The sequence below is a fragment of the Equus quagga genome, chromosome 4 (assembly GCF_021613505.1).
Source record: "Equus quagga isolate Etosha38 chromosome 4, UCLA_HA_Equagga_1.0, whole genome shotgun sequence".
NCBI classification, from domain to species: Eukaryota; Metazoa; Chordata; class Mammalia; order Perissodactyla; family Equidae; genus Equus; species Equus quagga.
In genome coordinates, this window is record NC_060270.1 from 134,638,071 (window position 1) to 134,665,991 (window position 27,921).

Below are 27,921 nucleotides of genomic sequence, written 5' to 3' on the forward strand. Positions count from 1 at the left end.
CCTCAGTCACATTTGCCACATTTCAAGTGCTCGATAACCACACTGCGCAACACCATATTGGATGGCACAGCACATTTCCATCATCACAGAAAGTAGTGATGGACAGCCCTATGCTAGGGAGAAATAGGACAACTGAGAGGTAGCTGGGACCAGAGCATGGAGGGCCTTGGCACTCTACTGTCAGGGGGACAGAAATTTCTCACAATGAACTGCAATCATGTAATCTGATCTAGTCAAAAACATAGTAGGACTTGAAACTGCCACTATTACTAGAGAAAAGAGAAGTATTCATATATCCATAAACTGAGAAGAAAAACTCAGCTTGTAATATATTACTGGACTTTGAACAGAGTGTCACAAATAGCAACACCATCGTAAAAACAACCAGAGGGAGGCACGGGCACTGCTATCCTCAAGAGAATGGTTAATTTACATTTAACTGATGACTGCCCTTTTCCTCAGAGGTGCTTATCACCGTCTGAAAGGAATTATGTTTAAAATAATCAAACTTCAGTTTAAAAAGTTCAAAAAAGTATCCATTTATCAAATATTTACAGAGTGTCTATAATAATTGGACCTATTAATTTACAAAGTTTCTAATAAAGAGTCCTGTCTCCAATAATTAAGTGTTGATGAGTAACTTATGGGTAGTAAGGAGACAAATAGAAAGTTAAAAATCTAAGACGCTCCTTCTTATTTGTTTGCTGAAATCTCTTTGGGCTGAAATATGACATACGTTTATATAAATGGACATGAAGGTGGCGATAAAGAAAGAAAAGTTGTAAATATATTCAAAAGAGACATGAACTTCAAAATACAACCCAAAACCTGCATGCACAGCGACAAAGCACAATTATAATATGGACACATTTTGTTTCCCTGCCTGCAAAACCAAAAATTTTGAAAACACAAGGACAAAATGGTACCATGACAAAAGTTGACTAAGAAAGATAAAGCAGCTCCTCTTAAACCTCTCTGTGCTCAAATGGAGTTTGAAGGCCTCGATGAAAACCAGCTGGGAGCCATGTGTAAAATATAATGGTTTTTGCCTGCAGGGAAGGAAGTGAGATCTTGAATGATTAAGTTTAGGAAAGTATATAATTCACTGTATCATTATGGGGTGAACTGGATTACTTATAATAAGCCAAGACTTTGTGGTCTTTTTTATAAAAAGAAAATGAGAAATTATTAAGGAGGTGAGTGTAGAGGGGAACTGATCCAGTGTGGTAATAGGTTAAAACAGAAGTTTCCCAGGTGGGCTGCAGCCACCTCTCTCTGACAAGCCTTCCCCCAGAGGAGTGAGCCTCGCCCTGAACTTCGGGTCCCAGACGGTGATGCCCATCAACAGGAGAAGAGAACGAGAATAAGGCGACTTCTGTCTGCATTCATTTTGAGTTAATATCAGAATTATTTTGACTTAATTTTACCTCATCTGTGACAACAGAATGTAAAATAGTTGATCCAAAAAAGGAAAGCATTCTTCCACTAAAAGTCCCCAGAGAAATATATTTAACAGGCAATAAGAACAATTGGTTGAAAGCCCTTGTGCAGAACTCAACTACGATTTGTTAAATAAGTGAATGGATAAATGCTGCTATTTTTAAAATATGCTATATGTAAAATATCATGTAACCAAGATATTTAGCTTACGTTTCAACAACCTAGCTCTACCCCCTAAAATTCCGTTTTTTCAAATCACCCTTAAGACTATTAATTTTGGCTCAAAACTCAGTGGGGAGAACTTAACATTAATGATTACTAATTAATGTAACTATTAATGTAACTATTATACCCCTATGTCATCTGTTGTATGTAACAGGTATGGTACTCATAGTAATGATGTAGCTACTATGTATCCATCCCGCCTACACAGTGGCGCACCCCACGCCTGGCCCACAGTAAGTAAGGCTCAGTACATCTTTGTTCTGCTGCACTGGACTAATTCCACATTCTCTCTTCTTTACCTTCAGACCAGTTATTATTCTTGTTCTGCAAAACTTATTATTTTTCTTGTTATTATTCCTAGTTAGCAAAACCATATTTAAAAAGTAAGGAAACTATCACTAATTATAGGAACTTACATCTAGTGGGTATCTGAAGAAAATATAATTTATATATTTTTTTACCAGTCTTGTATTAAAAAAATTCCAGGGCATCACATAACCCATAAGATGGCATTGTACAGAAGTTGTGAGCAGGAGTTTTGGGGTCATATAGTTCTGGCTTTGAATCCAGTCCTTACCCCCAAAAGCACATCTGCTTACTAGCCTTGTGACTCCGAGCAGGTGACTTTCTCTGAGCCACAGTGTTTCGCTAATCTGTAAAATCTCCCATGTAGTGCTATGAAGATTGAGTGAAACAGGACTTAGCAGAGTTCTTGTCTTAAGGTTTCTGTAAGTAGTTACTATCATCAAAAAATGAGAAGACGATTTAAGAATCAGTAGTAGAGGCCAGCTTGGTGGCACGGCAGTTAAGTTCGCACGTTCCACTTCTCAGTGGCCCGGGGTTCGCCGGTTGGGATCCTGGGTGCGGACATGGCACCGTTTGGCAAGCCATGCTGTGGTAGGTGTCCCACGTACAAAGTGGAGGAAGATGGGCATGGATGTGAGCTCAGGGCCAGTCTGCCTCAGCAAAAAGAGGGTTGGCAGTAGTTAGCTCAGGGCTAATCTTCCTCAAAAACAAAAAAAGAATCAGTAGTAAAATACCTCATGTATTTTTCTGTCAATTATGCTTATTATAAAAATCAGGAATAAATTCAGAGATCAGTCTGTCCTTCTCACCCCAAAGATCTACAGATGGGCATGTCTACCAGTAAGTTTTCTTATTTCTTTCACTCATATAACGACATACATCTTTGTACATGGCACCAGCACATGGACGTTGCCTCTTAAGCATCTGTCACATGGAATTATATCTCACAGACATAGTCCCGTTCAAGGTGACACCCTCTATGTGCACAGCCTGGGATCCTCCTAGGAAGACATCCTTTATCAGTGGTTCTCAAAATGTGGTCCATGACTCCTGGGGGAATCCTGATACCCCATCAAGAGGTCCATGACGTCAAAACTATTTTCATGGCAAAACTAAGACATTATTTGCCTTTTTGACTGTGCTGAAATTTGTACTGATGGTGCAAAAGCAATGGTGGGAAAACTGCCGGCCTGTTAGCAGAAATCAAGTCAGTGGCACCAAACTGCACTGGGATGTATTTGTTTTCTTCACTGCCACGCACACACAGTGAAAATGCCACTTTCATTTAAGAAAGTCCTTGATGAAGCAGTAATATATTATTAATTATATTAAATCTCAACCCTTGAGTATATCTCTTTTTTAAAATTCTGTATGAGGAAATGGGAGGTCCACATACAGCACTTCTGTGGGATAAAATGGTTGTCATAAGAAAGAGCGTTTGTGTGATTGTTGGAGTTGCCATCTGAGCCAGCCACATTTCTCACGGGATATCATTTTTACTTGAAAGAACAACAGACAGACCAACTTTGGTTATTCAGACCTGGGTATTTGGCAGACATTTTCTTAGAATGAAGTGAGCCTGTAACTTCAAGAAAAATATCTGATAGTGTTTGTTGTCAATGATAAAATTGATCTTCCAAGCAAAAATTAGAATTTTGGGAAACTTGAAGCTGCTACTATAAGCTTAACAGCTCCCCAATACTTAAAGACCTTCCGGATGATATTAGTGGCGATTTAACAATTTTTTTTAATATGTTATGCAATGAAATGTGTCAACATTTGGAAGATCTGCATAACTCAGTGCAGCACTAACTTCCAAATGACCAATGCATGATATTACAAAATCATGAATAGGTAAAAGATCCATTCAAGTGCAAGGCAGACCAATGAATTATAAAGTAACAACGTATGAAAAGTTAATCAGTATATGACTTTAGATTCCACTTTGCAACTAACCTTTAAGAAACTACCACTTGTAGAGTTTTCCTATAGAATCAAAGAAGAAAATAACAATTACCTGCACAGGCTATTAAAATACACCTTTCTTTTCTAATTACATGTCTGCATAAGGCTTGATTTTCTTTGTTTAATTCAACCAAAACCACAAATTGAATGAGATTGAATGCAGAAGCAATTATGAGAATCCAAGCGTCTTCCATGAAGCCACTTGAAATATTTACAAAAAAAGAATATTAAACAACGGTACTCTTTCATTTTTTTGTTTAGGAAATACAGTTATTTTTCATAAAAATATATCAGTTGCATATATATTACTTATAATTATTTTTAAATTAATAAACATTTAAAAATTTTCTCAAAATTAATTTCTAGTGTAACAAATATTGCTAGATATAACACAGTATTGGAGTTCCCAATAGTAAGAGTGAAAGGGGATTCTGATGCCAACAAGTTTGAAAAGTCTGTGCTACATGAATCACACTGAACATATACTTTGTTCTTCTCCTAACGAAAACCAAGCACTTTACTATAAAATTCAAAATGTATCCTACATTGACTTGAGCCAAGTCACCTAGGAAGATCTTAAAGAATGAGTGTAGGAGAAATTACACACGCATTATGATTTGCCTCTTGACTTTATCACTCAAAAAAGTTTCCACAGGCAAAGCATATTCTCCTAGATACACAACTCAGCACTATTTCTAACTCCAAATGATGGTCCTTGAGTTGGCGCTGATGGTTGTAATTTCACATCCTAACATTATAAGACTTATTAAAAACCATGGTTCAGTTTTGTTGCTTTTTTTGGATTATATAGTATCCTAAGGTCAAAACTCAGGAAATCTGTTATTAAAAAAAAAAAAAGTATCCATGAAGTGATGACAAATTGCAGACTACAGGTGTTAGATTACATTTTGACTCCAGGCAGGTTTAATATAAGTTGGTCTCCTTTTACAATTGCTCTTAGCACATACAGCTATAGGAAGGGGATTTTAACGATAAAAAAAAGAGAGAGACAGAATAAGAAAAAATAAAAAAAAAGAGTGGTGCTCAATAAAAGAAGACCATGTCAAGAGAAATCAATACAAACAAGCAAAATGGTAGGAAGTCTGACATGGAAATATGTGTTCAATTTCATCCAGCCTTAGTCTGAGTTTCCTTTAATATTGTAACCAAGATGGTATTGGAACATTGTGTATGTTTTTAATGCAGTTTAATAATTGTTTCTCAAAATAAACACTTTGGTCAAAGATAAAAGCATAAAAACACTGTGACACAATAATCTGTTAAAATAAACTTGGGGGTTGGAGGAAGCATAGTTCTTAAAACAGACTTTGGCTTATATCATTTCCTCTTTGGTAACAAATTGAGAACAACTATACCAACTTTGGTATGGTTTGGGTAAAAAAAACAAAAAAAAAAGTGTTGTAGTCATTAATCTGACTAGTGGGAGTGGCCAGAATCTGCAAACACTGACAGATAGCTGGGTGAGCTGCTTCTTCAGTTTAAGGACATGAGCTGACAGGGTAAATTAAGCAGGGCCAGGATGACTAACTGCATCTCAATTAAAGAGACACATGCCCCATAAAAAACAATCACCTTCCTGTTAGAACATAAGAAGGGTAAAACATGGGCATATATTGAACTTAATGGTAATTATAACTTTCCCTTCATCAGTGCCATCTAATAAATAGGTTTATTTGATCATTAAGGGCCTAACATGACCAAAACCGTTCCACAAACATGACAGACAGAATCCATGAGAGGATTCAAGGAAAATAGCCTCTTCAGGATGGTCTAGGCCACAGCCATGTGTCCTTCTGCCTGGAAGAAAGCATCTCCCAGCCCACCCACTCCAATCCCACTTGCCTGACACCCACGAGCAGTCATTTCCTCCCTGTTCCCTTACAACCCCACCACAGTCCACAATGTCTTCTCAAAACACAAAACTTACCCTAAAAATTCACAGAGAAAGCCTATCTTTTGAAGACCAGATTCAAGGTACAAGTAGTATTACAGTGTCTTTAAAGACTTTATATTGGAGCTGAAAGGAGTAAGGAGTAACATGGACATGACCAGGGCTGATAGCTATCCCTGGCATTCTGATTTTTAAATGAATGCATGACTTAGTCATTGGTATAATAGAGAAGAGAGTTATCTTTGCATCAGCAAAAATGAAAGAACTCTTAAGTCAAGTTAAAGATAACCAGGGTAACTAAATGAAGAAGGTAAAAGGTTATGATGACTTGAGTATCAAGTCATCATAATGGTATTAAAAGAACCAACCCAGAAATTCGCAATACCTCATCAATGGCAAAACACCAAGAGAGAAAGATGTGCAAAGGGTTCCGGATAAGAGCAATCCATTACAATGCCTAAACAGGTAACCCAGTTGGCTACATAATTCTCAAGTGAAGTAAAATGTGACCCAAACGAAAACAACTACATCAAATGCCAGGGATACATGACCCAGTGAGCTCTGAAATTTGATTTTTAAAAAACGGATTCAAGGTAACCTTAAAAGAACAGAATACACAGACTGCTTCAGATAAAGAAATTTAATCCAATAAATTCAACCAGAGCAGAGTTTTGATTCCTTTTAAGTGAAAACATGTTAAGCTAAATGAAGATAGAGGATAGATACATTTTATAAGAATAGACATCACATAGCCAGCCAAGAACTGTCAATGAAGACTCAAATAATATTCCTGAGACAAAGCACTAGAGTCAGGATTCAAACCACTTCCAAATCTCTCAGTATTTATAAATCCAGTGACAACAACAATAACTTAAGAAGACCGATTTGGTAAAGAATTACCCAGAAACAAGGATAATATGGGGGGAAAAATTATGCATACTTTAAGTCATAGAACCTCATTAAATTACGCAAGCTCCCTTGAAATAAGGCATCACTCCTCCTGATTCACACACAAATCATAATATGACTTGGTGGTCATATGTCCAGTTTCTGTAATTATTTAAATCCTACAATTAGGATATTTGCAAAGCGCTTTACTATCTTTTGGACTTCCTGTTTCTTAACAACAACAAACTGATCTCACAATGTCACTGGGTACTGCTGCATTTGTTCCTCAGAGAAGGAAATGGACACAAGAAATGGATCTCTGACCCCAAAGTCACAAACCCCCGAGTCTAATGTAACAAACACGCCCTGACTGCTGTTTAGCTGGTAAATGGAGAAAAATACAAAAATATGTTTAAATTTAAAATGTAAGTTTTGAACACAAATTCATTTTAGTGTAAATAAACGTCTTCCAATTAAAACATAAAAATAACGCTAAAAAATGACAATGGATACTAGTCAGTATTTCAAGTTTAGGGTTATAACTGAAGACAAATAAGGAAAAATTAGAATACATGATGGAGAAGTTCCTCTCCCAAATGTTAATTTTGAGTGGGTTTTAAAGGGATTTTTCCTATCTTTGTGTACCATTTTTTAAAAAGCATATACCCAATTTTCTCAAAATTTGCTAGCCCGAAAAAGAGGCTCTTCCTGACAAAACTCAGCCAAGATTCAGCAGAAGATTAAAAATTCCCACAATTGTGATGGCACTGGTGACACTGCAGTTATGTTGTTTCCCAGATTTTTAGAGAAGGTTTAAATTATTTAAGGAGAAAGGGTGTTTGGATTAGATTCTTTGCTTGGGGGGAAAAAGAACGAAGGTAATCCATGTGTTTGAGGCTTCACATGGGGCTGTTTAGAATCCCATGATAGGCCACATTTTCTGTATAATTTTTACAGTTGGGGCACTCAGAAGTCAGAACAATCTGACAGTTATGGTTAGTGAAAATATTAGATGTTCGCCAATAAAATACTACCTCAGCATATTTTTTGCTTTCGGGATGTAACCACTTAATAACAGGACTTGAGAAAACTGCACTGTGTGAATCAAACACATAAAAGCACAAATATTCCTTTTATAGAAAGCGAATCTCATGCAGTGCATTATAATCAACCACTCTGGGAAAAGACAAAATATCTAGCATTACCACACCACTGACATATTATGGTTTATTATACCCCAAAGTCCAAACTGGGTAAACAAAGTCAAATGATCAAAGTAGGGTTCTTTCCTCAGACGTGAGGTAGAGGCCATTGATCTCAAGGGAGTGGCAGCAAAGATTCCTTGTGGCTCAGCAATGAAAAGGCGTCAAATGAGAGCTTATCAAACACAGTCTTTCGTTCTCAACTTCATTTAATTTCATCAGAGACTGGCTTCCTTGGTATTATTTTCTTTCAAGGGGAAAAGAATATGGAAAAATTAAATGCTGTGAGGTAAAACTTCCCAAAGGTTAATTCTAGAGTATTCTTTTAAATTTTAACCACTTTTAATTCATCGTGAGGATACTGGTTCTACGTCCTCCACGTTCATGGTCTCACTAACTGGAACCAGGTATGGGGAGACTTTTGCTTCTAAACTCTGTGGCAAGTACGCCAGGGAGAGACAGAAAGCAGAGAGAGCCAGGCACTCTTATTAGGCTGTGGTTTTTCCTCAAGAGAATGAACCTCCTTCTCCTAGGGTACCAAGGATGGTCACTGGGAAGAGAAATCTCAGTTCCTAATTCCCTGGGGCAAAGTACTGGATGGGTGAGTCCTTTTCCCACAAGAAAGATTACAGTCTTGAGCTGCAGAGGAACCATTAGAGTCCCATGAGGCCGGTCACGCAGCATCCTTATCTGCTCAGATCCACAAAGCAAGTCCAATTTTTTCTCCGTGCCACGTCGCCCGGGCTTTCCTACGCATATTTGCTTACCCTGTGCAGGTCCGTCCTCGGAAACTAGCACTGTCAAGTCATTATACTTTCAAATATGAATTAGCTTAAGGGTGGATTTGATTTAATAGCTGAAAACTCAGTACAAAACAAACACACTTACAAATGACATTAGCAGGGAATTAATCATTACTGCTCTCAATCCGTGCTCCAAGACCCCCTCACCCACGTTGCCCCAGTCAGGATCTGAGAGTTCGCCCTGATTCCTTCCCCTCATCCGCCCCTACATCTAGTGGATCCCATGTGCTGCTGATCCGGCCTTAAACAGGTCTTGGGTGGATTTCCCCTCTCCATGTGTACTCCCATTGCTGCCGCTCAGACCTTTATAATCTCCTGCCTGAATGACTACGGCTTCATCCCAACAGGCCCCCCTGCCACAGCCAACAGAGCATCTTGCCCAAGGTCTTCAGTGGCCTTAAGATGGGTCAGGGCCTCTTGTGCTTCCAAGAAGGCTGTGACCTGACTGCAGCTTGTGCCCCTGCCCCTGCCCTTGCTCCTCAACCCTGCCTCTCAGGCGGGGCTCCAGCGACTGCACAGCTGCAGCCCCCACCCTCACGCTGTGTGGCCGTCTGACCTCCATGCCTTTGCCTCTGCTGTCTGCTTTATTGGGAAAGCTCCTCTCAAGAGGAATTCTGTAAAGGACCCTGAGCTGCACTACTTCCGGGAAGACTTCCAGGTTGTCCTGTCCACAAGGTTTTGGGGCTATGTGCCCCTCTTTTGTGCTCTTTTTCTCTGACCTTACTCGCGTGCCGTACTACAGTCATCTGTCCTGGTACCTCTCTCTCACCGAATCTGTGAGCTCCTTAGGGGCACATTCCGTGTTACATTCATCTCCACACACTCAGCACTTAGCACACAGTCAAGAGCTGTGTTTTGAGTGAATAGTTGAAACTTAAAATTTATCCAAAAATTTCCAGAATATTTCTGTACTGCTAACAGCCATATTATAGAAATCAAGTCTTCTTAAAATTTAGAGCATGTCTAATAGCTCTAAGGGGAGAAAAAGCGGCAAGTTCACACAGGTATTCATTGAAAAATACACTTATTACTGAAAAGAGCTGAATTACAAGAGTCTGTAATAACTTATTAGCTTCACGCATTCTCTTTGCATAGGCTAAAGTGCCTCATGCACTTCTTCAATTCCCCCAAACTTGATTGAAAATTAGTGACGTTTAGAGACACACGTTTAGGGTGTCACTATTCTCAGGGATAAAAACTGACATAGTCAGCAGCTTGCTTCACTCTCCCTGTCCCCAACCTGCAGAAGTATTTCTACTGCCAACAGAACTCGGAAAGGCCTACGGCAGACAGTCTCTATGACGAGAAGAGCTGCTGGAGGCAGGACAGCAAAACGACAAATAACAAGGAGAGAAACCCTACAAGACAAGGAAAAAGAACCTTTAAAATAAAAGGAATTCATAAAAACTAGATGTATTTGTCAAAAACGGATCATATATATCACAATAAAAGTCTGAGACGGTAATGGCTGTCAAGTGACTGAAACGTGAAAGAATGTTGCCCATTTACACAGTGCTACAGAGGCACTGTAGGTCTTTCTGAAACAAACATTAAATGCCAAAATGGTTATCCTTGGAGCAGAATGAATGACATTAACCCACGTGTGAAGAACCAACAAAAAAGAAAAGCAAAATTAATTCAAAGTCTATATTTTGCCCCTACTTTGTCTCAACCTCTGTAGTCCCAACATCACACACTCCAATGCCAGTGAGGCACGCGGTTCAAAGTTAGGCCAGAAACTGCCTTGGCTGCTTCCTGCCCGCTTTTGCAGCTTATCTGGATTTTATCAAAATTTGTTTTTAAAAATATTCAACTAAAACTAAATAAATCATGGAAGTAAAGAAAATCTAGAAACTCAATAGAAGCCACCTCATTTATACTTACAGAGATCAAAAAGCATTTTGGCGTTAAAGAACGCTTTCGTTTGAAGGTGCAGTGCATCTGATGTATTATATAGTCACCCTGAGTGAGAGTATAGCTTGCAGCTTTGTCAGGGTCTCTGCTGGAATTATAATTCCAGACTGAGCAAAGAACTCTATCAAAACTCTATTATCATATTAAAACACTTGATCATGTGTTTCCTCAAGATTCCCAACTTTCTATTTCTAAGAAGGGAACAGATTTAATGAGATATTTTCAAAGTAGAGCTGGTAAAGGGAATATTTGTGAAAAGCACTGCCAAAAAGACAGTTCATTTGGTAGACACAGAAAAGGCAAAATTTACCACATATACTGGAGCAATGGGTATTAAATAATCATCTCTGAATAAACTCTACAAATCAATATGGTCTTTTTGGTCTAAACTCAAGATGGCATTGCCTAAAGGAAATCTCTAAGGTCAACCAGCAATTAACTGAAAGGCTTTGATTGAAAATGCTATTGACTGCTTTCATATCAGACAGCTTCCTGGGTATTACACTTCGCAGGCTAAGGAGGTGCCAAGACATTAACCTGTCAATAATCTATTAATACCAGACTGGGATGCTAACTCTCCCCGAGTCTCAGGCAAAGGTATTCAAGCCAAGTACCTGCTTAGAACTAATGCAAACTCCCCAACCCTGACATGGACAACATATCTTTATTACCACGCAGCTTAAATGCCTCGGATGTTCACACAGCATAAGAATAAGAACAAATGCTTATTCAGATGAGTTAAACTAACATTTGTTCTTTTAAGAAATTGCTGAAGGGATGGGGAACATGTCCTGGAATCTGACTTTCTTTCTAAGTCATATTTAACAGTTTCTAAATTGAAAGTAATAAACACTTTACAAAGAGAAATGAGAAGTTATTTAAAGTGAGGCTCATAGGGCCCTGCCACTCAGCATCTGGAAAGCAGTTATGCATTGGTGGGGGGAAGGGGGACTTTTAATGAATTTAATAGAGAAAAGCACTTTAATTAAATGCTGTCAAAGTGGATTGTATTAATGACTGTACACAGAGGAATTTAAAGCAAGCCAAGTTTATTTAGCAAATAGAAACTGGGCTTTCGAAGCCTGCAAGTATTTATGTGTCTGCAGTTGCAGTACATCTAGAAGATGATGATGGTGTCAAATGAAACCATTGAGTTATTAGTATGATTTTATTTATTGTGTATTATTAAAGTTTCAAAGGCCTTGGGGGAATTAATTTCATTTTCAAAATGAAATACCACATTTGATCAGAAATGGTTAAGAAAAGAGAATATTGTCCCCCAACTTCTTCTGTGCCCTGGGATTTTGGTGCAGCAGCATGGTTAATGGGGACGACCTTTTCTAGCTGCATCCAGTCGCAATTCACTTCATCGCATAGTAGGGGCAAAGAAATCGATGACAGTATTTCTTCTATGACTTTTTCTTCTTTTTTTTTCAATGATTTGCCACTGAACATAATTCATTCTATTACACATAGCAATAAGTTGAAAAATGACCAAAGCTCCTAAAAATCTCCATGAAAATTTGGTTGCCATAACTTTCTTAATGAAAAACATGAATAGCACAAACTTCCACAAAGGAAAAGGTATCAAATGTATGACTTGGGGCAAATAGGAAAAAAGGGGTCTTCCTCAGTATCTTCTATTCAGAGGCTGACCACAGAACAAACCTATTATTAATGATAGTATTTTTAAAATAAACAAAGAAAATATGAGCCTTAATGCATGAAACCTATAAAAGATTGAAAAGCTGGTCTGGCTGGAAAACACTATGTGTGTGTCAAAATGATTTTCTCTACCATTTGTAAAAATGTAATTATCCATGATAGGCTATTATCCGTGATATGGTATGAAGGGAGGGATTTCAAGTAAATCCACTGCAAGCTGAGGATTCGCCTTTGGTCCTCAGGCCCTGACACCACCATGTCTGTGAGATCACAAACCACTGCCATGATTTACCACATCCTTCTTGCAGTTATATATACACGCTTTCGGTCTGTCTTTAGATTTTAATTCAAAACATGAGGAAGGGGGAGGGGGGGAACATGAGGATGGAAGAAAAAAACAAAATAGAAAACCCAGCACCTATTTCCTTTCAAGAGCAGGGTAATGATCACAAATGGAGACTTCCAACTTTCTAAATAAATAATCTAATTTTTAATCCTCACCCTCCCCCCCATCCAAGCTATTTATTAATATCTTATGTTTGATCTGTGTCTTTGTAGTTCTGGAACTTATAAGCAACTCTGCTTTCCCCATCTGTGCCAAGATGTTTCAGACTAGTCTTTGAAATGCTGCAAATGCAGATGACTATGATATAAGTAGGAAGTGATTACATACACAGTCTATATGTGAGTGATGGCCACAGAGAACACAGATGACATTACATGTCCACACAGTGCACCGTACAACCCTGCTCCACATATGCAGATATGCAGGGATCATCAAAGTACCGCAGGCCGTCGCCAGCATGTCTGTTCTAGGAGCTCAAAATAAAGTGGTTGATTCCATACAAACAAAGCAACAAGAAAACTTCTTCTCCCCACTACATCAGTAGTTCTAACATGAAGATACATGAAAGAATCATCAACTGATAGAACAGACTGACGCATTTGATCCACATTATGTTTTACAAGCCAAAGAATCTGTCAATTTGCTTCTCCCCTTCCATTGCTGAGAAGGTGCCTGTGTCAACATACTGCACATGCTGGGTAACCATTTGAGCTCTATCGCTTTGAGAGGCTTTCATTTCATGTGAAGCATAAACTCAAATAAGGGTTTCTCTCAAAAGCATACCCCTAAATTGCACCTACATGGAAATATTTGACATTGACCACCACAATTTCTTTCTGCTCTTCTATTACCACACTTTTGAGTACACTGTTGACATGAATCATCAAAAAACTGAAATGAGAAAAATTATATTTAAAAAACCATTTGCATGTAGATACTGCACTTACACAGTATATGCTGCCTTTAGGACATTCTGTTGTTCATTTAGATCATCATAAAAAATAGGAAGACCTTTCTAGATCCACATACATTTACCTTTAAGAGTTCACATCATAGACTTTAGCTCTCTAGGTTTAAGTACTTTTTAAAAGGTAATTGACTCCTCATTTGGAAGTGCAATATCTGGGTTCAGTTTATGATATCTAAGAAAGTAAGTGTTAAAATAACTTGTTTCCCTGCTTTCTAGCTCAAGTCCTCCACTCTGTTGGGTGTTTGGTACTAGGAACTCACAGGCCATGGACTCATTATGCTACATGGTACGGATTCTGCAAAATGAATCTCACCAGATACTCAGCTTAGCCTTGGGGATTACATACAGAAATAAATACAAAAACTTCCCTGAACATCAAGAAACAGATTTAACCTGAAGGAAGTGTGAAGGCAGAAGAATAGAAACAACGCCTGTTTCAACAAACTATTTTTGATATCTGGGTGATCAAGTGAGCTGTAAGACCAATCAGCCATTCAGTTCTGGAAACACCCGACCTTTCTTTCATACAATGGTTTTCGGTACATCTTGTTTATAAAAAATAAATACACGGATATCCACAGAGCTTTAAAAAAAGTTAATTGGAGTCCATTCAGTGTTGTGCTATAAATGTTTAACAACTGGCTCTCTAGAGAAAAAAGCCCCAATTGGATCATTTGCCAACTTTTGTAGTGTGAATAATCCCACCAAGGCCAGGTCCATCCTACTAACTGTGTGACAACCAGCTTTCAAAATCCCTGAAAATTTAACCACCGGCTCCTGTTAGCTGGTGTAAGCTTAGTCCAGCACACCCGGGGTCTGCTGTAGAAAGTGTTACCCGTCCTCCACTGGCAAACTACACAGGACTTCCCAGACTTGCTCCCTGGAATGCCTCTGCCTGGCCTGACTCACCTGCCGTTTTCCCAGCCCAAAGGGATCAGGATGACCCTGATGGGATGGACAATTCCATAGAAGATTCTGTATCAAAGGTGAAGGGTTATATGATTTGCAGTGAATTAGATCTACAAACAACTTGTGAGGAAGTTGAACTTGTGACCTTAGAACTGTCAAATCTATCTGGTTTGCTTGATCTCCCATTTCTAGGGTTAAACCAAGTAATAATAAAATAAATGAATTTCAGAACTTTGGCAGTTTTCCTTTAATTGAAAGTGTGCTTTTCTATCATTACCAGGGGAAGTTCCAGACTTCAACTTAATAAAAATCAGCAGTAGTTTTCAGCTACATTAGATTTCCACACTAAATAGAAACAGCTGAGGAGCCACAGTAGGTAGGTTTGGCTACAATAGTTTAAAACTCAGTGGCTGGCTTTCTCTTGCAATTGTCATAACTATCAATCATAAGAAAATCAACCGGATCTCTGTGAGCCCATAAAGGTGTCCATAATCTGTTATTTTGCTGCTAATTTGTTTTTCCAAAATGCATTTGAACCTCCCAGGAGCAATGTGTTTTTGTTTTGTTTTCTACATTTTCATTAAAATAATCATATGGGGATCAGAAATAGATGGACCAACTCACAGAGTGAGTGTTTCAGATAAAAACAGTCTCTGAGATCACCGAACCCATGTTATAAGACTTTACAAAACAGTAGAAGGAAATTCTAAGGGATAAAACCCCTTGTCCAAGGTCACACGCCCAGCTCTGCGATGAGTCTAGTCACTTCCAGGGTCCTATTCTTTACCATATCATCTTTTTTCCCATTTGGTCAAAGGTTCATGGAAAATAGAGATAGAAAGTCATTTTCATTCTTTATATGATGCTCTAGTTCCTGAAATAGTGAAAAGAAAATCTTAGGTGAGTAACAAACACGTACAGAAAACTTTTAAATATTTGGGAACTTTCTGTTTTAAGGTCATACTACATTCAGATTTAAGCAAATCCCTGTCATCTATTTTGAATGTGCTTTAAAAAATTATAATCAGAAGGCTCTGCTTTCAAAAGAGGCATTTATGTTTGTTTTTTACAATTATGTAAGCAAGACATCACGATTTTTCAAAATTAAAATCAAATAGTTATACGTATCATCAGGTTCTTAATTCCGTCCTTTTCAATCATGGAGCCATGACTGACACATTTGTTGCGAACTGCACTTCAAATAATTTGTTACCATCGACAGCAAAATTTGCAGATGTTTTACTTTTTTTCTTTTGTTTTGTTTTTGGTAAATTACAGCTGACTCTGCATTCCTTCTACCATGACACTATTCATACATTCTTCCACCCCTCTTTACCTGCATATGTGAGAGGGAAAGGGTAGAATTCCACGTGGCGATGCCCAGAGTTGAATCACTTACATGAAGGCCACCCGCTGTTATTTTCAGTTTAAAGGACTCTTTAAAGAGCGTCCTTAGATCTCGGAGAACTCTGCGTCTTTGCTCAGCCTAGCTCTACAGTCTCCTCCGGGAAAGTCTGTATTCATTTCCCTGGCAGCCACTGAGCAATTCAAGGCCCGAGAAAATCCCCTTCCCCTTGTTTGAGTCCATCAGAGGCCAGTGCAGAGCTGCTGGTATGGTAGATGATTATTTAATACTGGACCAAAGGAGACTCAAACATCATCACTGCATGGCACCCTCACAACTTTGTGGATTCTAATGTGTTATGAAAAGGACAGCAGAAGTCCCAGAGATTATCCAGCAGCTGAGTGGTCTTTTTGCTTTTTGAAGCTAAAAACATTAAAAAAAAAAGAAAGAGTACCAACCCACTTGTGTTATATCCAATGGCATTTTATTATGTCCTACAGGGATTTTATTCAGAGCTGAGAAGAAACGTTCTCACTTACTTTTAACTAAATAACTTATAATGACTTTTAAAAGAGCTTGGAAATGTAGAAAGATCAGATGAAGCCAGATAGCTCTGAGTTTCTCAATCTGTCTCAAAACAATTGTACAACATACTCACAATAGAGGCGAGGCACACTCTCCTATCCTGCTAGTTATAAAATTATATGCTGACACCATCCTTGGGTCAACTCTGAACTTTTTTACATAGAATTATTCACTTTAACCTTAATATTAATAGTAATAATTAAGCTCTGTTTGCTTTGGTACCTTCAAATAGCTATGGTTTTTCTTTGCTAAAGTAATATCATCTCTGAGAGGCTCAACATGTTTTAAAGATATTATCTAGTACATTCCAGAAACAGCTAGAAAAACTGAAGCAAAGAGATGGCACCCAAGGTCAGGATCAGAGAAAGAAACAGAACCTGTGGATTCCACCCAACCACAGTCTGAATTCTGGATTAAGGCAAGGCAGCCAGAGGGAAAATGAAGTCTGTTTTGAAAATGCCATTCTAAGTGAGTAAAGGGGAAAACTGCTCAATATATGCGTGAAATTCTGTTTTATTCACCGTTATATACTGGTGCCTACAATAATACCTGGCACGCTAAAGGAGCTCAAAAACTGTTGAATAAAGAAGTAAAAATGTGAGAAGAAAAGCGGCCAGCCTTCTCAATCATGTCTGTAACTTGAGACCTGAAAACAGTTCTATCAATCAATTTTAATCATCTTTACTAAAAGCCAGACTTTGCTAGATATCTACGGAAGTATAAAGGAATGCATTTTCCTTCTCACAGATGAAATGTGACGAGGCCCTTGGTTAGAACAATGATACATCAATATCCACACGTACCTCAATTTTAGTTTAAGTTTATTGCTGTTTTTGTGGGTGAGAAGGGAAGGTGCATTCTAATGCATGATCTCTCTCTCTCTTTTTGTCTCTCTCAATTTGCTCCACATTGCTCATATTTAATCAGTTTGCCCCTTCACAAAATTTATTAACCATTGGCCTCTGCTCGTTCAGCTTTAAAAAACAACAAAAAAAGAGTGTTTCAGATTATTAAACAGAAAGGAAGGCAGGAAGGAAGGCAGGCAGGCAAGAGGGACGGAGGGAGAAAATAGCCACGCTGAGTTGGCCAATAGACCAATAGCAAGAACATCCCCTAAAAAATTCCATAGCAATAGTTTTTTAAAAACACAGCTAAGCTTCATATTCAAAAGTATTATGTTTAGTCTTATTTTCCTATGAGAATATCAAGAAAAGGCCATGGTGCTAAAGGTTTTTTATTATACCTCGTTTCAATTAATGTCACCAGGAGGAAAAGAATATGAGACCGTGTATAAGGAATACTCTGTTGTCCCAAAACTTTTAAAAATAGACATAAGGAAAGGTAATTAACAGTAGTGATTTTCGTGGTTTCTGTGCCCGGGCAGTGCAGAGACCTGTAGTAGTGCACAGAATTTGCACCGCCGTTATGACACAGCTAATCCCCGTTCTTCCCTTTCCCTACACAGCGGCATTAGGCAAAGCGCCTTCCATTCAGTTGTAGGATCTAACAAGGAGTCCATCAGTAACCCACAGTGTGAGCTGAAGAGATTGTGCTGCCTCTCCAAAATTCAAAATAGCAAAATTAGACTATTTTTGAAGAAACATAGCAATCATTGAAGAACAAGCTACTCAAGAAACCAAGGTCTCTGTGTTGCCACAGGGCAGGAGAAGCCTGAAGAAGTGAAACCCAGCTGTCTGACATTTCACTTCCAACCAATAGCTAATCCTGGATATTTAATTTGGAAGGCAGTGTGTTGTGAGGGTTGTCACTCATAGGGGGCACTCTTTTTGGCAAAAACACTATAGCAGCCCAAGAAGAATGAGAAGCAGAAAGCTAAATCCAATTATTAAAATGATAAGCCTAGTACAATGTTGAACCCACGTTAAAGAAATCAGTAGGCAGACCCAGAACAGATTACTATACAATTTTAATTCTATCAGTATCCATAGCACAGTGCCTGAACACACAAATATAGATTATACACGTTCGAAAAATTCCAATGAAACAAAAAGGCATAATACTTTGAATATAAAATCACTCAGGTATTGGTTTCCTACTGCTTACATGTCCACTGCACTTTACATTTAAAAAGTCATGTAAATCTCCCTTGATATGAGAATTTTATATTAGACTTGTTAATCATACCTGCAACTGTCTACAGAGCTAAATGCAGAGTCCTAAGAGCCATGTTCTACTCGACAGCCCCAACTTTCCCACCCAAGGGCAGCCCATTCACAGCTTACCTACAGGTAGTCTACAGCCAGTTAGCTTTCTGCTCCCATTCTTCTTGAGACTATCTAACAATTTGCCCAACAGAGCTCTTCCTTTAAAATGTAATGTCTGCCAAATTAAGCATTCACATTACTGGGTGGAAATTAAAAGTCAAGAAAGTTTGCCTTCTTGGGGATGAGGTGGACTAGTCAATTTCCCTGTTCTAAGAATTTAAAGCAGTAAACATGGAGTGGGCAACAGAAGCTGGATTTGATAAATGTGTACAGAACAGTCACAAGGTAGAGCAGAGGCCATGGGCAGGCTAAGGTTTTGAGGAGGCAGAATGATAATTCAGAGAGACTATGAGTAGTGAGCAGAAGTTATAGGGTAGACAAAGATATAGAGTAAATGATAAATCAGGTGATGGTGGGAAGAAAAGCTTGATAGTAGAAAGGAGACATGGAGAAGAGGTATGCTACATGAAGGATAGCAAAGGAGAGAGCAAACCCATGATGCAGCTGCTGAATTCTCAGTTCCAAGTTTAGAGAAACCTAACCGTACTCACAGGCCTACACCTGGATTTTCATTAAGCTCTATCACCCTCAATTTCTTTTATTATCTCCAATAATTAACCTGGAATTCCTAAAAGAAAAAAAACCTTTAAGCTACTTTAAATTTAAAAAGTAAGCAAGCAATTTGCCTAAATCTCCAGAAAAAAATGAAGCCATAGCTAATGTCTAATCTACTAGCTACTGACTCTAATGAGCTTCTTCAACTGTCTGACGTCATCACTGAAAGAAACCTGCTCACTACTCTTTGAAAGAAGGTGAACCCGAGATGGAAATGTTCTTGTCCTAGAATAAAAAACTGGTTGCAAATGACCTCCAAATCTCTCTCTACTCCTAAATGACAAATTAAAAAGTTTGGACTGGTGAAGAGCTAACTGGTAACACAGAAATGAAGAATGCTCTTCAAGTCGAATGAACACATGCAGGACAATGTAATGTTAATATGAAGAAAGCCAGTGTGGCTCTTCATTACGGTCAGGTACTCCCGAAGTTTGCCCAGGTGAAGACTTACTATACCCAACTGGGGCAACGTTTCGTTAAAACATGGCCAGTGTTCATTTACTTCTCTTCTCAGGATGAGGGGAGGGTTTCAAACTCTGGAGCTGCATGCAGACAGCAGGCTTCAAATAGGAGCTTGCAATGAATCAAAGGTGGGAGAAATTCTCATAACCTGGTTAGAGAATTGCAAATATCCATAATGGATTAATTAATTAGCTTATTTATTTGTTTGCTTAGAAGTTGTCCTCTTGGAAGCAAATTCAGCAATCAAGACATAGCTCATGCAGCTTGAGTAGAAAGGCATGATGGAATTTTTAGAGCTTAAAGGTACATTTCAAGTACCCTTAAACATTAGCAATGAGAGTCACAATCTAAAGCTATCTCAAAAAAGCGTGAAGAAAAGTGAAAATTTCAGTGACATCAGTTCTTTGACATCACACCAGTGAGTTAAGGGTTTCACTGCATTCAGCATTCTGTAAAAAAGAAAGCTCACAAAACTAGGTCTACTCAGTAGGATGATTAAAACTTAAATGATGTACATCAACACTTTGCACAGCCCTCGGCAGCTAACAGCGAGCGTTCAGGGAATGCTAGCTGCTGCGCGCTGGCAGGTCTTTGCTGCACACAGAGGAAAGTCAGACACGGAAGGCGACAAATGTGGATTTAAGGTCGCGCTTTGAGCAGGTTACTTCTCTAAGATTCAGTTTCCCACACATGAAAGTAGATAAAAACCACCCTCCTCCTTGGTTTTTCACAAGGTTTAAAGAAGAGAAGACACAGAAAAATCTCACATTTTGAGAGCCTGCCTCCTCAAAAGGCTAACTGCTGGCAAGGAGGAGGAGGAAGAAGGAGAGGAGGAGGAGGGGGGGGGAGGGGGAGGAGGAAGAGGAGGTAGAAGAGAAGGAGGGGGAGGAGGAAGAGAAGGAGGGGCAGGAGGAGGAAGAGAACGAGGGGGAGGAAGAGAAGGAGGAGGAGGAAGAGAAAGAGGAGGAGGAAGATAAGGAGGGGAAGGAGGAGGAGGAAGAGAAAGAGGAGGAGAAGGAGGAGGAGGAAGAGAAGGAGGAAGAGGAAGAGGAGAAGGAGGGGGGGAGAGAAAAAGGGAAAGGAGGAGGAGGCAGGAGAGGGAGGAGGGAGCAGGAGAGAGAGGAGGAGGAGGAAGAGGAGGTGGAGGGGCAAGAGAAGGAGGGGGAAGGGGAGGAAGGATGTCTATCACCAGACAGTCTCAGCCCAGGTACATTGTAGGACAGATAAGTCTTTGTTTGGGGGGCTGTCCTGTGCATTGCAGGATATTTAGCAGCATTCCTGGCCTGCACCCAGTAGATACCCGTAGCATCCCGAAGTTAAAGAACCAAAAGTGTCTCCAGACACTGCCAAATATCCCGTGGGGACAAAGTCACCCCTGGTTGAGAACCACTGGCTGACACCAATGACAAGGAATCAGTGGCTCAGAAAATGCTGAGAATCCCGAGTGGGCAGCAGTCCAGACGAGCAGGGGGCAAGGCCAGTGTCGGCTGTCGCCCCCCAGGTCTCGCATTCTTACTCGGCATACGGCATGGAATTTTAAAACAAGTACTTGTGAGGAAACCACATAGCAGCAAGCTCAGAATTCCTGAACCTACAAAACAGCCCATGGAAACACTGTGGTGGAAATATAATAAAGCAATAAAGCACAAAGTACACAGACATGAACAGTTTGGCAAATGCTCCCCAATCAGCCCCACTCGGTGACCCAGTCATAGCATGAGCAACGTCCTTTCTTCTCCACTGCACTGGAGAGAAGTGTGGTCAGAGGGAAGACCGGATGCCAAAAACGCCTGCGTTTTCATTCAGCTGGCGATTCTGGCTCCAGGCAAGGCTTAACATCTCTGCTCCAGCTTTTCCAATTACAAAGTGGAGCTGGTAACAATGAATACCCCGACCTAACTAGGTTTTGATTCTAAGCTGAGGGTATCCTTTCACTATAGGGCCTCAGGTCATAATAACCACGAGGGGGAAAAGCACTACAACCGCAAGAAATAATTTTGTCTCCAGCCTTTTGGCATGAAAAATGGAATTTATTTCATCTTTTTCATGGAATGTTCTAGTATGCCTTATCTTGTCATCTCACCTCTGTTGGTCTTCTCTGTGCTATCTATACATGGACTAGAAACATCATGCATATTAGTATTTTACAACCCCCATTTTTTTTAATTACTACCCTCTGAAGGAGCCTTTTTAGGCATTTTTTCCTAATCATCTCCCCCACTTCATGAAATTTTAATACCAGAGATATACTATTTCTTTATGTACTATGTCCCTTTGGAGGGCCACAAACCATTGACACCATATAAAAATTGAAGATTTTTATATTCCCCAATGATCAGTTTTCACCCCCTGGGGCAATATTGTCCCCACTGAGGATCCACAGTATAGATGGATCTAGTTTACAAAGTGTGTTCAGAGCCTGGAAAGTCACCTTCTACACAGCAGAGATTTCAATGGGGGTTTGTGAAGAGACATATAGTACAGAAAAGAAAACTGGAGAACCCAGATAAATCAACATGACATCAAAGCTGTACATTACCTGGAGAGATCTGAATTCTTAAGGGAAAGCATCTCACTCTTCCAGGACCCCCAAGTTATCTCAGGCTGAAAATACCCCTGAGGGGCCCCAAGCCCCACTTGGTCTCAACTATAACCTAGCTTCATCTCTGAAGGAAATTCCATCAGACACGCCTTGCTTGGTAAGCGTGAAAAGGATTCTGTTAGGTATTAGAATTATAAAAATAAATGGCACATAATGGCTGCCATGGAAGAAATCAGAACCACAGGGCAAAGGCATGTGTGGCTTTGGTTTGGCAGATTCAGATATAGAGTTGGAGTCACAAGGCAAGGTGTCCTCACAAGGGCAGAGTGACGTGACAGGAGCAAGGCCTAAACGAACAAGTGGAGGAGATGCGTGCGCATGAGCAGCGTGTGGGTGGTGGGGATCTTGCAGCAGAATGGTGAGCGTGTGCCCTGTGTAGACGGCATCAGCTCCAGCCATGTGGTCCAGTGGGTCACATCTGATTTTCTGCATTGTTATGTGAAATGCAGATTTTATGTGAAATCTGATTTTTAAATGTGGGCTTAAATTTTTAAAACCTTTTGTGGGCTTAAAAAAAGAAACACAACTGCAAGCAATATAAGACTGTCAATTTGTAAACTATTTGCAAACAAATGGCAAGAAACATTTCCTCTCTTCCAGGCAGAGAGAGAGGCTCTGACTCCACGGAAGGCCCTGAATGGCCAGGGAGATGCGAAGCTCCTTCTTTTATCCAGTACATCCGGGGTCCTAATCCAACAGACTAATCTGGTGGGTAATTATGCACAAAGATCACTGCTTCATATTTTTACCATTTAAGAAAAATCGGGGAATAATGTACCCTGACTACTTCCAGAAATTTAAGTGGCACCCTTCCATAACCATAAGTGGGGCGACTTCTGTGTGCATTTTAATATGCTGTGTGTAAAGTAGCTCTTGATAATCACCGATCTCACCTGTACCTAACAATTTAATAATGGCACACTTTCTGCCTAGTTAGACAAAATCTAACATCACCAAACTAATATTACCCTACATATAAATTTTAAAATCTCTAAAACACGTAAGCAATTATATCTCCCTAAAATTTTAGTTGACATAAGGGCACAGTGAATCCCAACCCTGAATCCAGTGGCTTAACTTTTGGACAATTACAGATATTTTTTAGTAGTTTGGGATCTTTTTGAACAGTCTTTCCCAAGTCACAGAGGCTGTACCAGCTGTATTCTCCAGTCTCATGAGTTCTGCCAGCTGGTTGCAGTTATTTTCTTCATCTTTCATATCACGACTGTAATAAATAATTAATCCAAGGATTTGTATTTTGCTGACAAACATAAATGTAGCATTCAAAGCAGTGTTGCTGAGAGACAGACACAATGACCAAAAAAAGGAATGTATTGAAGAATTTCACGGTAGTTATGGGATCAAGGTCAATGGCTAAGGCAAAGTCAACACAGAGAAAACTACCTTATTTTGTAAACTCTTTAACTAAGACCTGAGTGATAGAAATAACCTTTTAGAAAATAAGTGAATTCTTTTAGGTATATCAGAAGTTAATGTTAATAGCTACAAAGTGTTTAAAACTGAAAAGGAAAATTACAGACTGACTCTTCCTCAGCCATTAAATATTGTTTGCACGCTCTAGTTTTGACATACTAACATAAAAGATAATAAAACTCTTAAATCAATTGGCTGTCTACTTCTCAGATTTATTTTACTCAAACAGGTCAGTTAAAAAGACAAAATATTATGCTGAATATCCTTTCAGCGTCGATAAATACAGGGGACTCATAGAGATGAGGATTTCTAGATGAAGAAGGGAGACAGGGGATGCATAGGGCCATTGTCCAAATGAAGGGAGAGCCTTAACTACAATGGAGAATAAGTTTTAGCATTTTTATTGCAAACTCTAAATTTCCAACTTTGTCATTATCCTATAAAAATGGGATGCCATTAATGTCTAGAATAAATCAGGTATTCATTCCTGTTCTATTTCTGCTTTGCCTGGATTGAACTAAGATGGACCCTGAATAAAAAGTCCACACAAAGTCAGCGGTTTCTGGAGCTGGTCCTTGGCCCTGTGTTGGTTCAACACAGAAGTTTTGATCCGTTCACATCAAAATGAGAAAAACAAGGGTGATGGTGAGTTTTTCAGATGACTAAGTTTATACAGTTTGTCAGATCTTTTGTCTGAGGCTATCCTTTTCATTAATTTGTTTGATATTAAAGAGTATTTTATTTTATGAAATGATATGGATAATAAATGGGAGCTTCAGTTGAATTTTTCAAATAAATTTATTTTCCAAAATAACAGGCTGGTGAACCTATATTGGGCTCCTTTAATTTTAATTTCTACTAAATCTCAAATCTGAAAACCACTGCTCTGTGTGACTCAACATGTTGGTCTAATTCTCTATAGGGAGGTGCCCTGGTGTTTGGATCAGGCTCCAGCAGGACAGGGCAGGAGAGGGAAGAGGGAGGGTGGGCCTGAAGGGTAAGCCCTGGGGCTCACCTTCAGGGAACGAGTTGCTCTGGACTGGTGTCCAGAGCCAGGAGAGTGGGCTCCGCCATTTATTAGGGTGTACCCTCACCACCCACCCATTCTGAGTTCACTGTCGGTATTATAAGAGACTGCCTTTAGGTGGTTCTAGTTCTACAAATTCATGAGTCTAATCATCTGGGCAATTTACTCTGTGACTTTGGAAACTGACCAATGACAGCATGAAAGCATTGACTGCAATGTCAATATTTGGATGAAAAGTCATGTAATGGACCTGTTGACTTCTGGCTTCTCCTCCAGGCATGTGAGGGTGGAAGGAGGGGAAAGGAGACAGGGAAACCTAGGGTAGAGCATTTCACCACATCCTTCACCACCTCTCCTATATCTTGATCAAGAAACTGTGGCCCACCTTATCTTCATTCTCCTCACCTTCTTTTCCATTCTTCCCACACATGCACTAATACATGCACTTCTGCCTCAACTGTCCTCGCTACACAAAAGGAGATTCAGAAAGAGGCCCTGAAGGATCCTCTTTGGTGGCACTTGAGATTGGTGGCATTGGACAGAAGGATAAATCTCCTAACCCACCAAAACAATTTGTGGGCAACACTCTAAGGGGTCTGACCTTGGAATACTAACCTAGTTAATATTTCTTCCTAAAAGTGATTGATTTTAGACTATAGCAAGAATCAGTAGTTAAACTCAATTACTTTCAGAAAGGAATATTTCTCTCAATGAGAGTAAAAACTAAGCAAACAAAACACGCAACCCAAATGAAGGTAGATTTCTAAAAGAGGAAACCAAAGACAGCAAAAACACATCTTAAAATTCTAAGAACCTATCACAATTTCTCTCAAGGGTTCAGTTGAGTTCAATGGCATTCTCTAGCTCATGTGGATATTTCTTTTCTCAGCCTAATCAAATGTTCCTTGAGGAATTTTGGATCAATTCATTGGCTACTTCAGAATTTTTTCTTTAGAAAATGAACTGATGGAAAGTATGAACTACGTTCTGTGATTGAGAGATTTCATTCCCCACTAGCGTGCCGGCTTCACAATCCCACAAGGAAAGCAGCTGCCTTTGGAGTTGACTTCTTAGTCATTTTGTCTGTGTGAGCACGTGCACGCATGGGCACACACACACACACATGCTGTGCCCACTGTGAGAACGGGGTCCTCTGTCCTTGGGGACATGGCATGAGATGCCATGAGATGGGAGGTTGGTGTAGCATGCTTCTGTGACCCTCGACAGTTGCCTGCCTGTCACCGACAGCCCAGCTCAGGTTGGGGGAGGGGGCGCTGACCTGTACTGGCTCAGGGGGAAGCTGGACCACGTGCTGCATGCGTTCGCTGTGGTGATGCCTCGACTCCTCCTCATAGATCACATCCCTCTCGTGCTGGGGAAGGTTCAGGAAGCGACGGATGGTACAGAGGTTCTCCCAGAGGGTGCGGTTTTCTGGGCTAGGGTTCTCCTTCCAGCGGAGCAGTTCACACAGCCAGCCCTGGAGAAAGAAGGTCACTTGAGTTAACCTGCAGAGTGCAGAGCGTAGAGGACAGCCAGACTACAGTCAGGTGCCCATCCCTGTTTATCATATTTTTCCATGAAAATTTTTCCCACCTGGGGTGAGACTGAAACAGCCTGACGACTCTGAAACCCAACCAATCCAACCGACCACGTCGGTGGTGACACCAATGCCCGAGAATCTTCACTCCTGTTAATCTTATCACCTTCATATAGAATATATTCTCAATTAATTTACAGTTCCTTTGTAAAAGATACTCAAGCAAGATTACAGTTATCTGATTCTCAGCAAAAAGTAATTCATGTTGGTCAGCTACAATTTTTTTAAATTACCCAATCAGATAGTATTCCATTCTAAGAAAGGAGTGAAGATGAACAAGTATGTATTACAAGACGGCAAATTCTAAAGAAGAAAAAATGTCTAAGTGTAAACAACACTGAATTCTCTAGAGAGGAAACAGTCTTACAACTCTTAATAACTCCACAAAATAGACACAACCACCTTGGCTAGAATGAAAACAAACTGTATATTTGCTGCATCTCTGAACGCCTTGGGCTCCAGGCCCTCCTAACCATCACCTTCCCGCCACAGCCACACCTGCAGGAAGGTAGGCAGTTGGTCGGGTCACACCTGCAAATGTCTGCCTCCCAATTCTGCCATCCGGATGTTCTCTCACTGGAAACTGCACAAGAAAGAAAATGTAATGCAAATAATGATGGATTATATGAAAATAATACAGAGGATGCTGTCAACATCGCTCACTGACTCATGTCAAAATATTTTACCCAGTAGCTTTCTAAGCCATCATTTTCAAGCTACATCGCTAATTTTAAAAACAAGAACTGTCCCACATCACGCCTCTTGCGAAAGAGTTAAGAATTTTCCTAAAAAAGTGCAGAAGTAAACACAAATGACTTCGTAAAAAAATAAATCTCAAACCTCAACAAATTCTATATTATAACTTGTAAGCCAATGAACGTTCCTGACACACATTATAAAAACCCCATATAATATCATAAGCCGTTGTTTGTCTAACTCTCCACTGTGTCTTCTGCCTTTACCCAAAAAAAGGCAAGATTTGATTATCTCCGCTGCATCAGCCAAGACAGCAACACCAGCTGTTCTCATTGTGCAGCCTCTTCCTCTCGGCCTCCATGTTAATAACCTGATCATTCCATTTTCTCCTTCAACTGCCGGCTGCAGCACCGCGAAGAGACAAAAACCCAGGCCCATCTGCAGCAGCTGTAGGCACTGAACTGTGAAGCCACTAGGGATTTATAAACTAATCTGTAACACAACACTGCCTTGTTTTTACAAGTGAGAGGCCACATTTGCGCAGACCTGATCTTTTCTTGCAATAAACTGGGAGCTGGGGAGAGTTAGAGGGTTAGGAAGAATGAAAACAAGCTATCTAATCATTTGCTTGGAAATGTTTTTCCAAGTATTTTCACAGATTTTTTTTTTCAGCTCAATTGAGAGATAGGTAATGGTTGATTTTCAAGGTGCAACATATATGAAAATTGAAGGCAATTAAATTTTTTATCCCTGTGAGAAAATAAATTATATTTTTAAATATTTCTTCC

At 39.7% G+C, this 27,921-nt stretch overlaps 1 protein-coding gene across 4 annotated transcripts in view; it reads right to left on the reverse strand.

The window, feature by feature from the left end:
* LOC124238618 (DNA-binding protein SATB2-like) overlaps window positions 1-27,921 on the reverse strand; it is a 182,111-nt gene that overhangs the window by 9,185 nt on the left and 145,005 nt on the right. For all 4 annotated transcript variants that reach the window (XM_046659789.1, XM_046659787.1, XM_046659785.1 and 1 more), the window contains one exon: window positions 26,120-26,317. In XM_046659789.1, coding sequence (XP_046515745.1) covers window positions 26,120-26,317 — 198 coding nt within the window. The remainder of the gene's footprint in view (window positions 1-26,119; window positions 26,318-27,921) is intronic.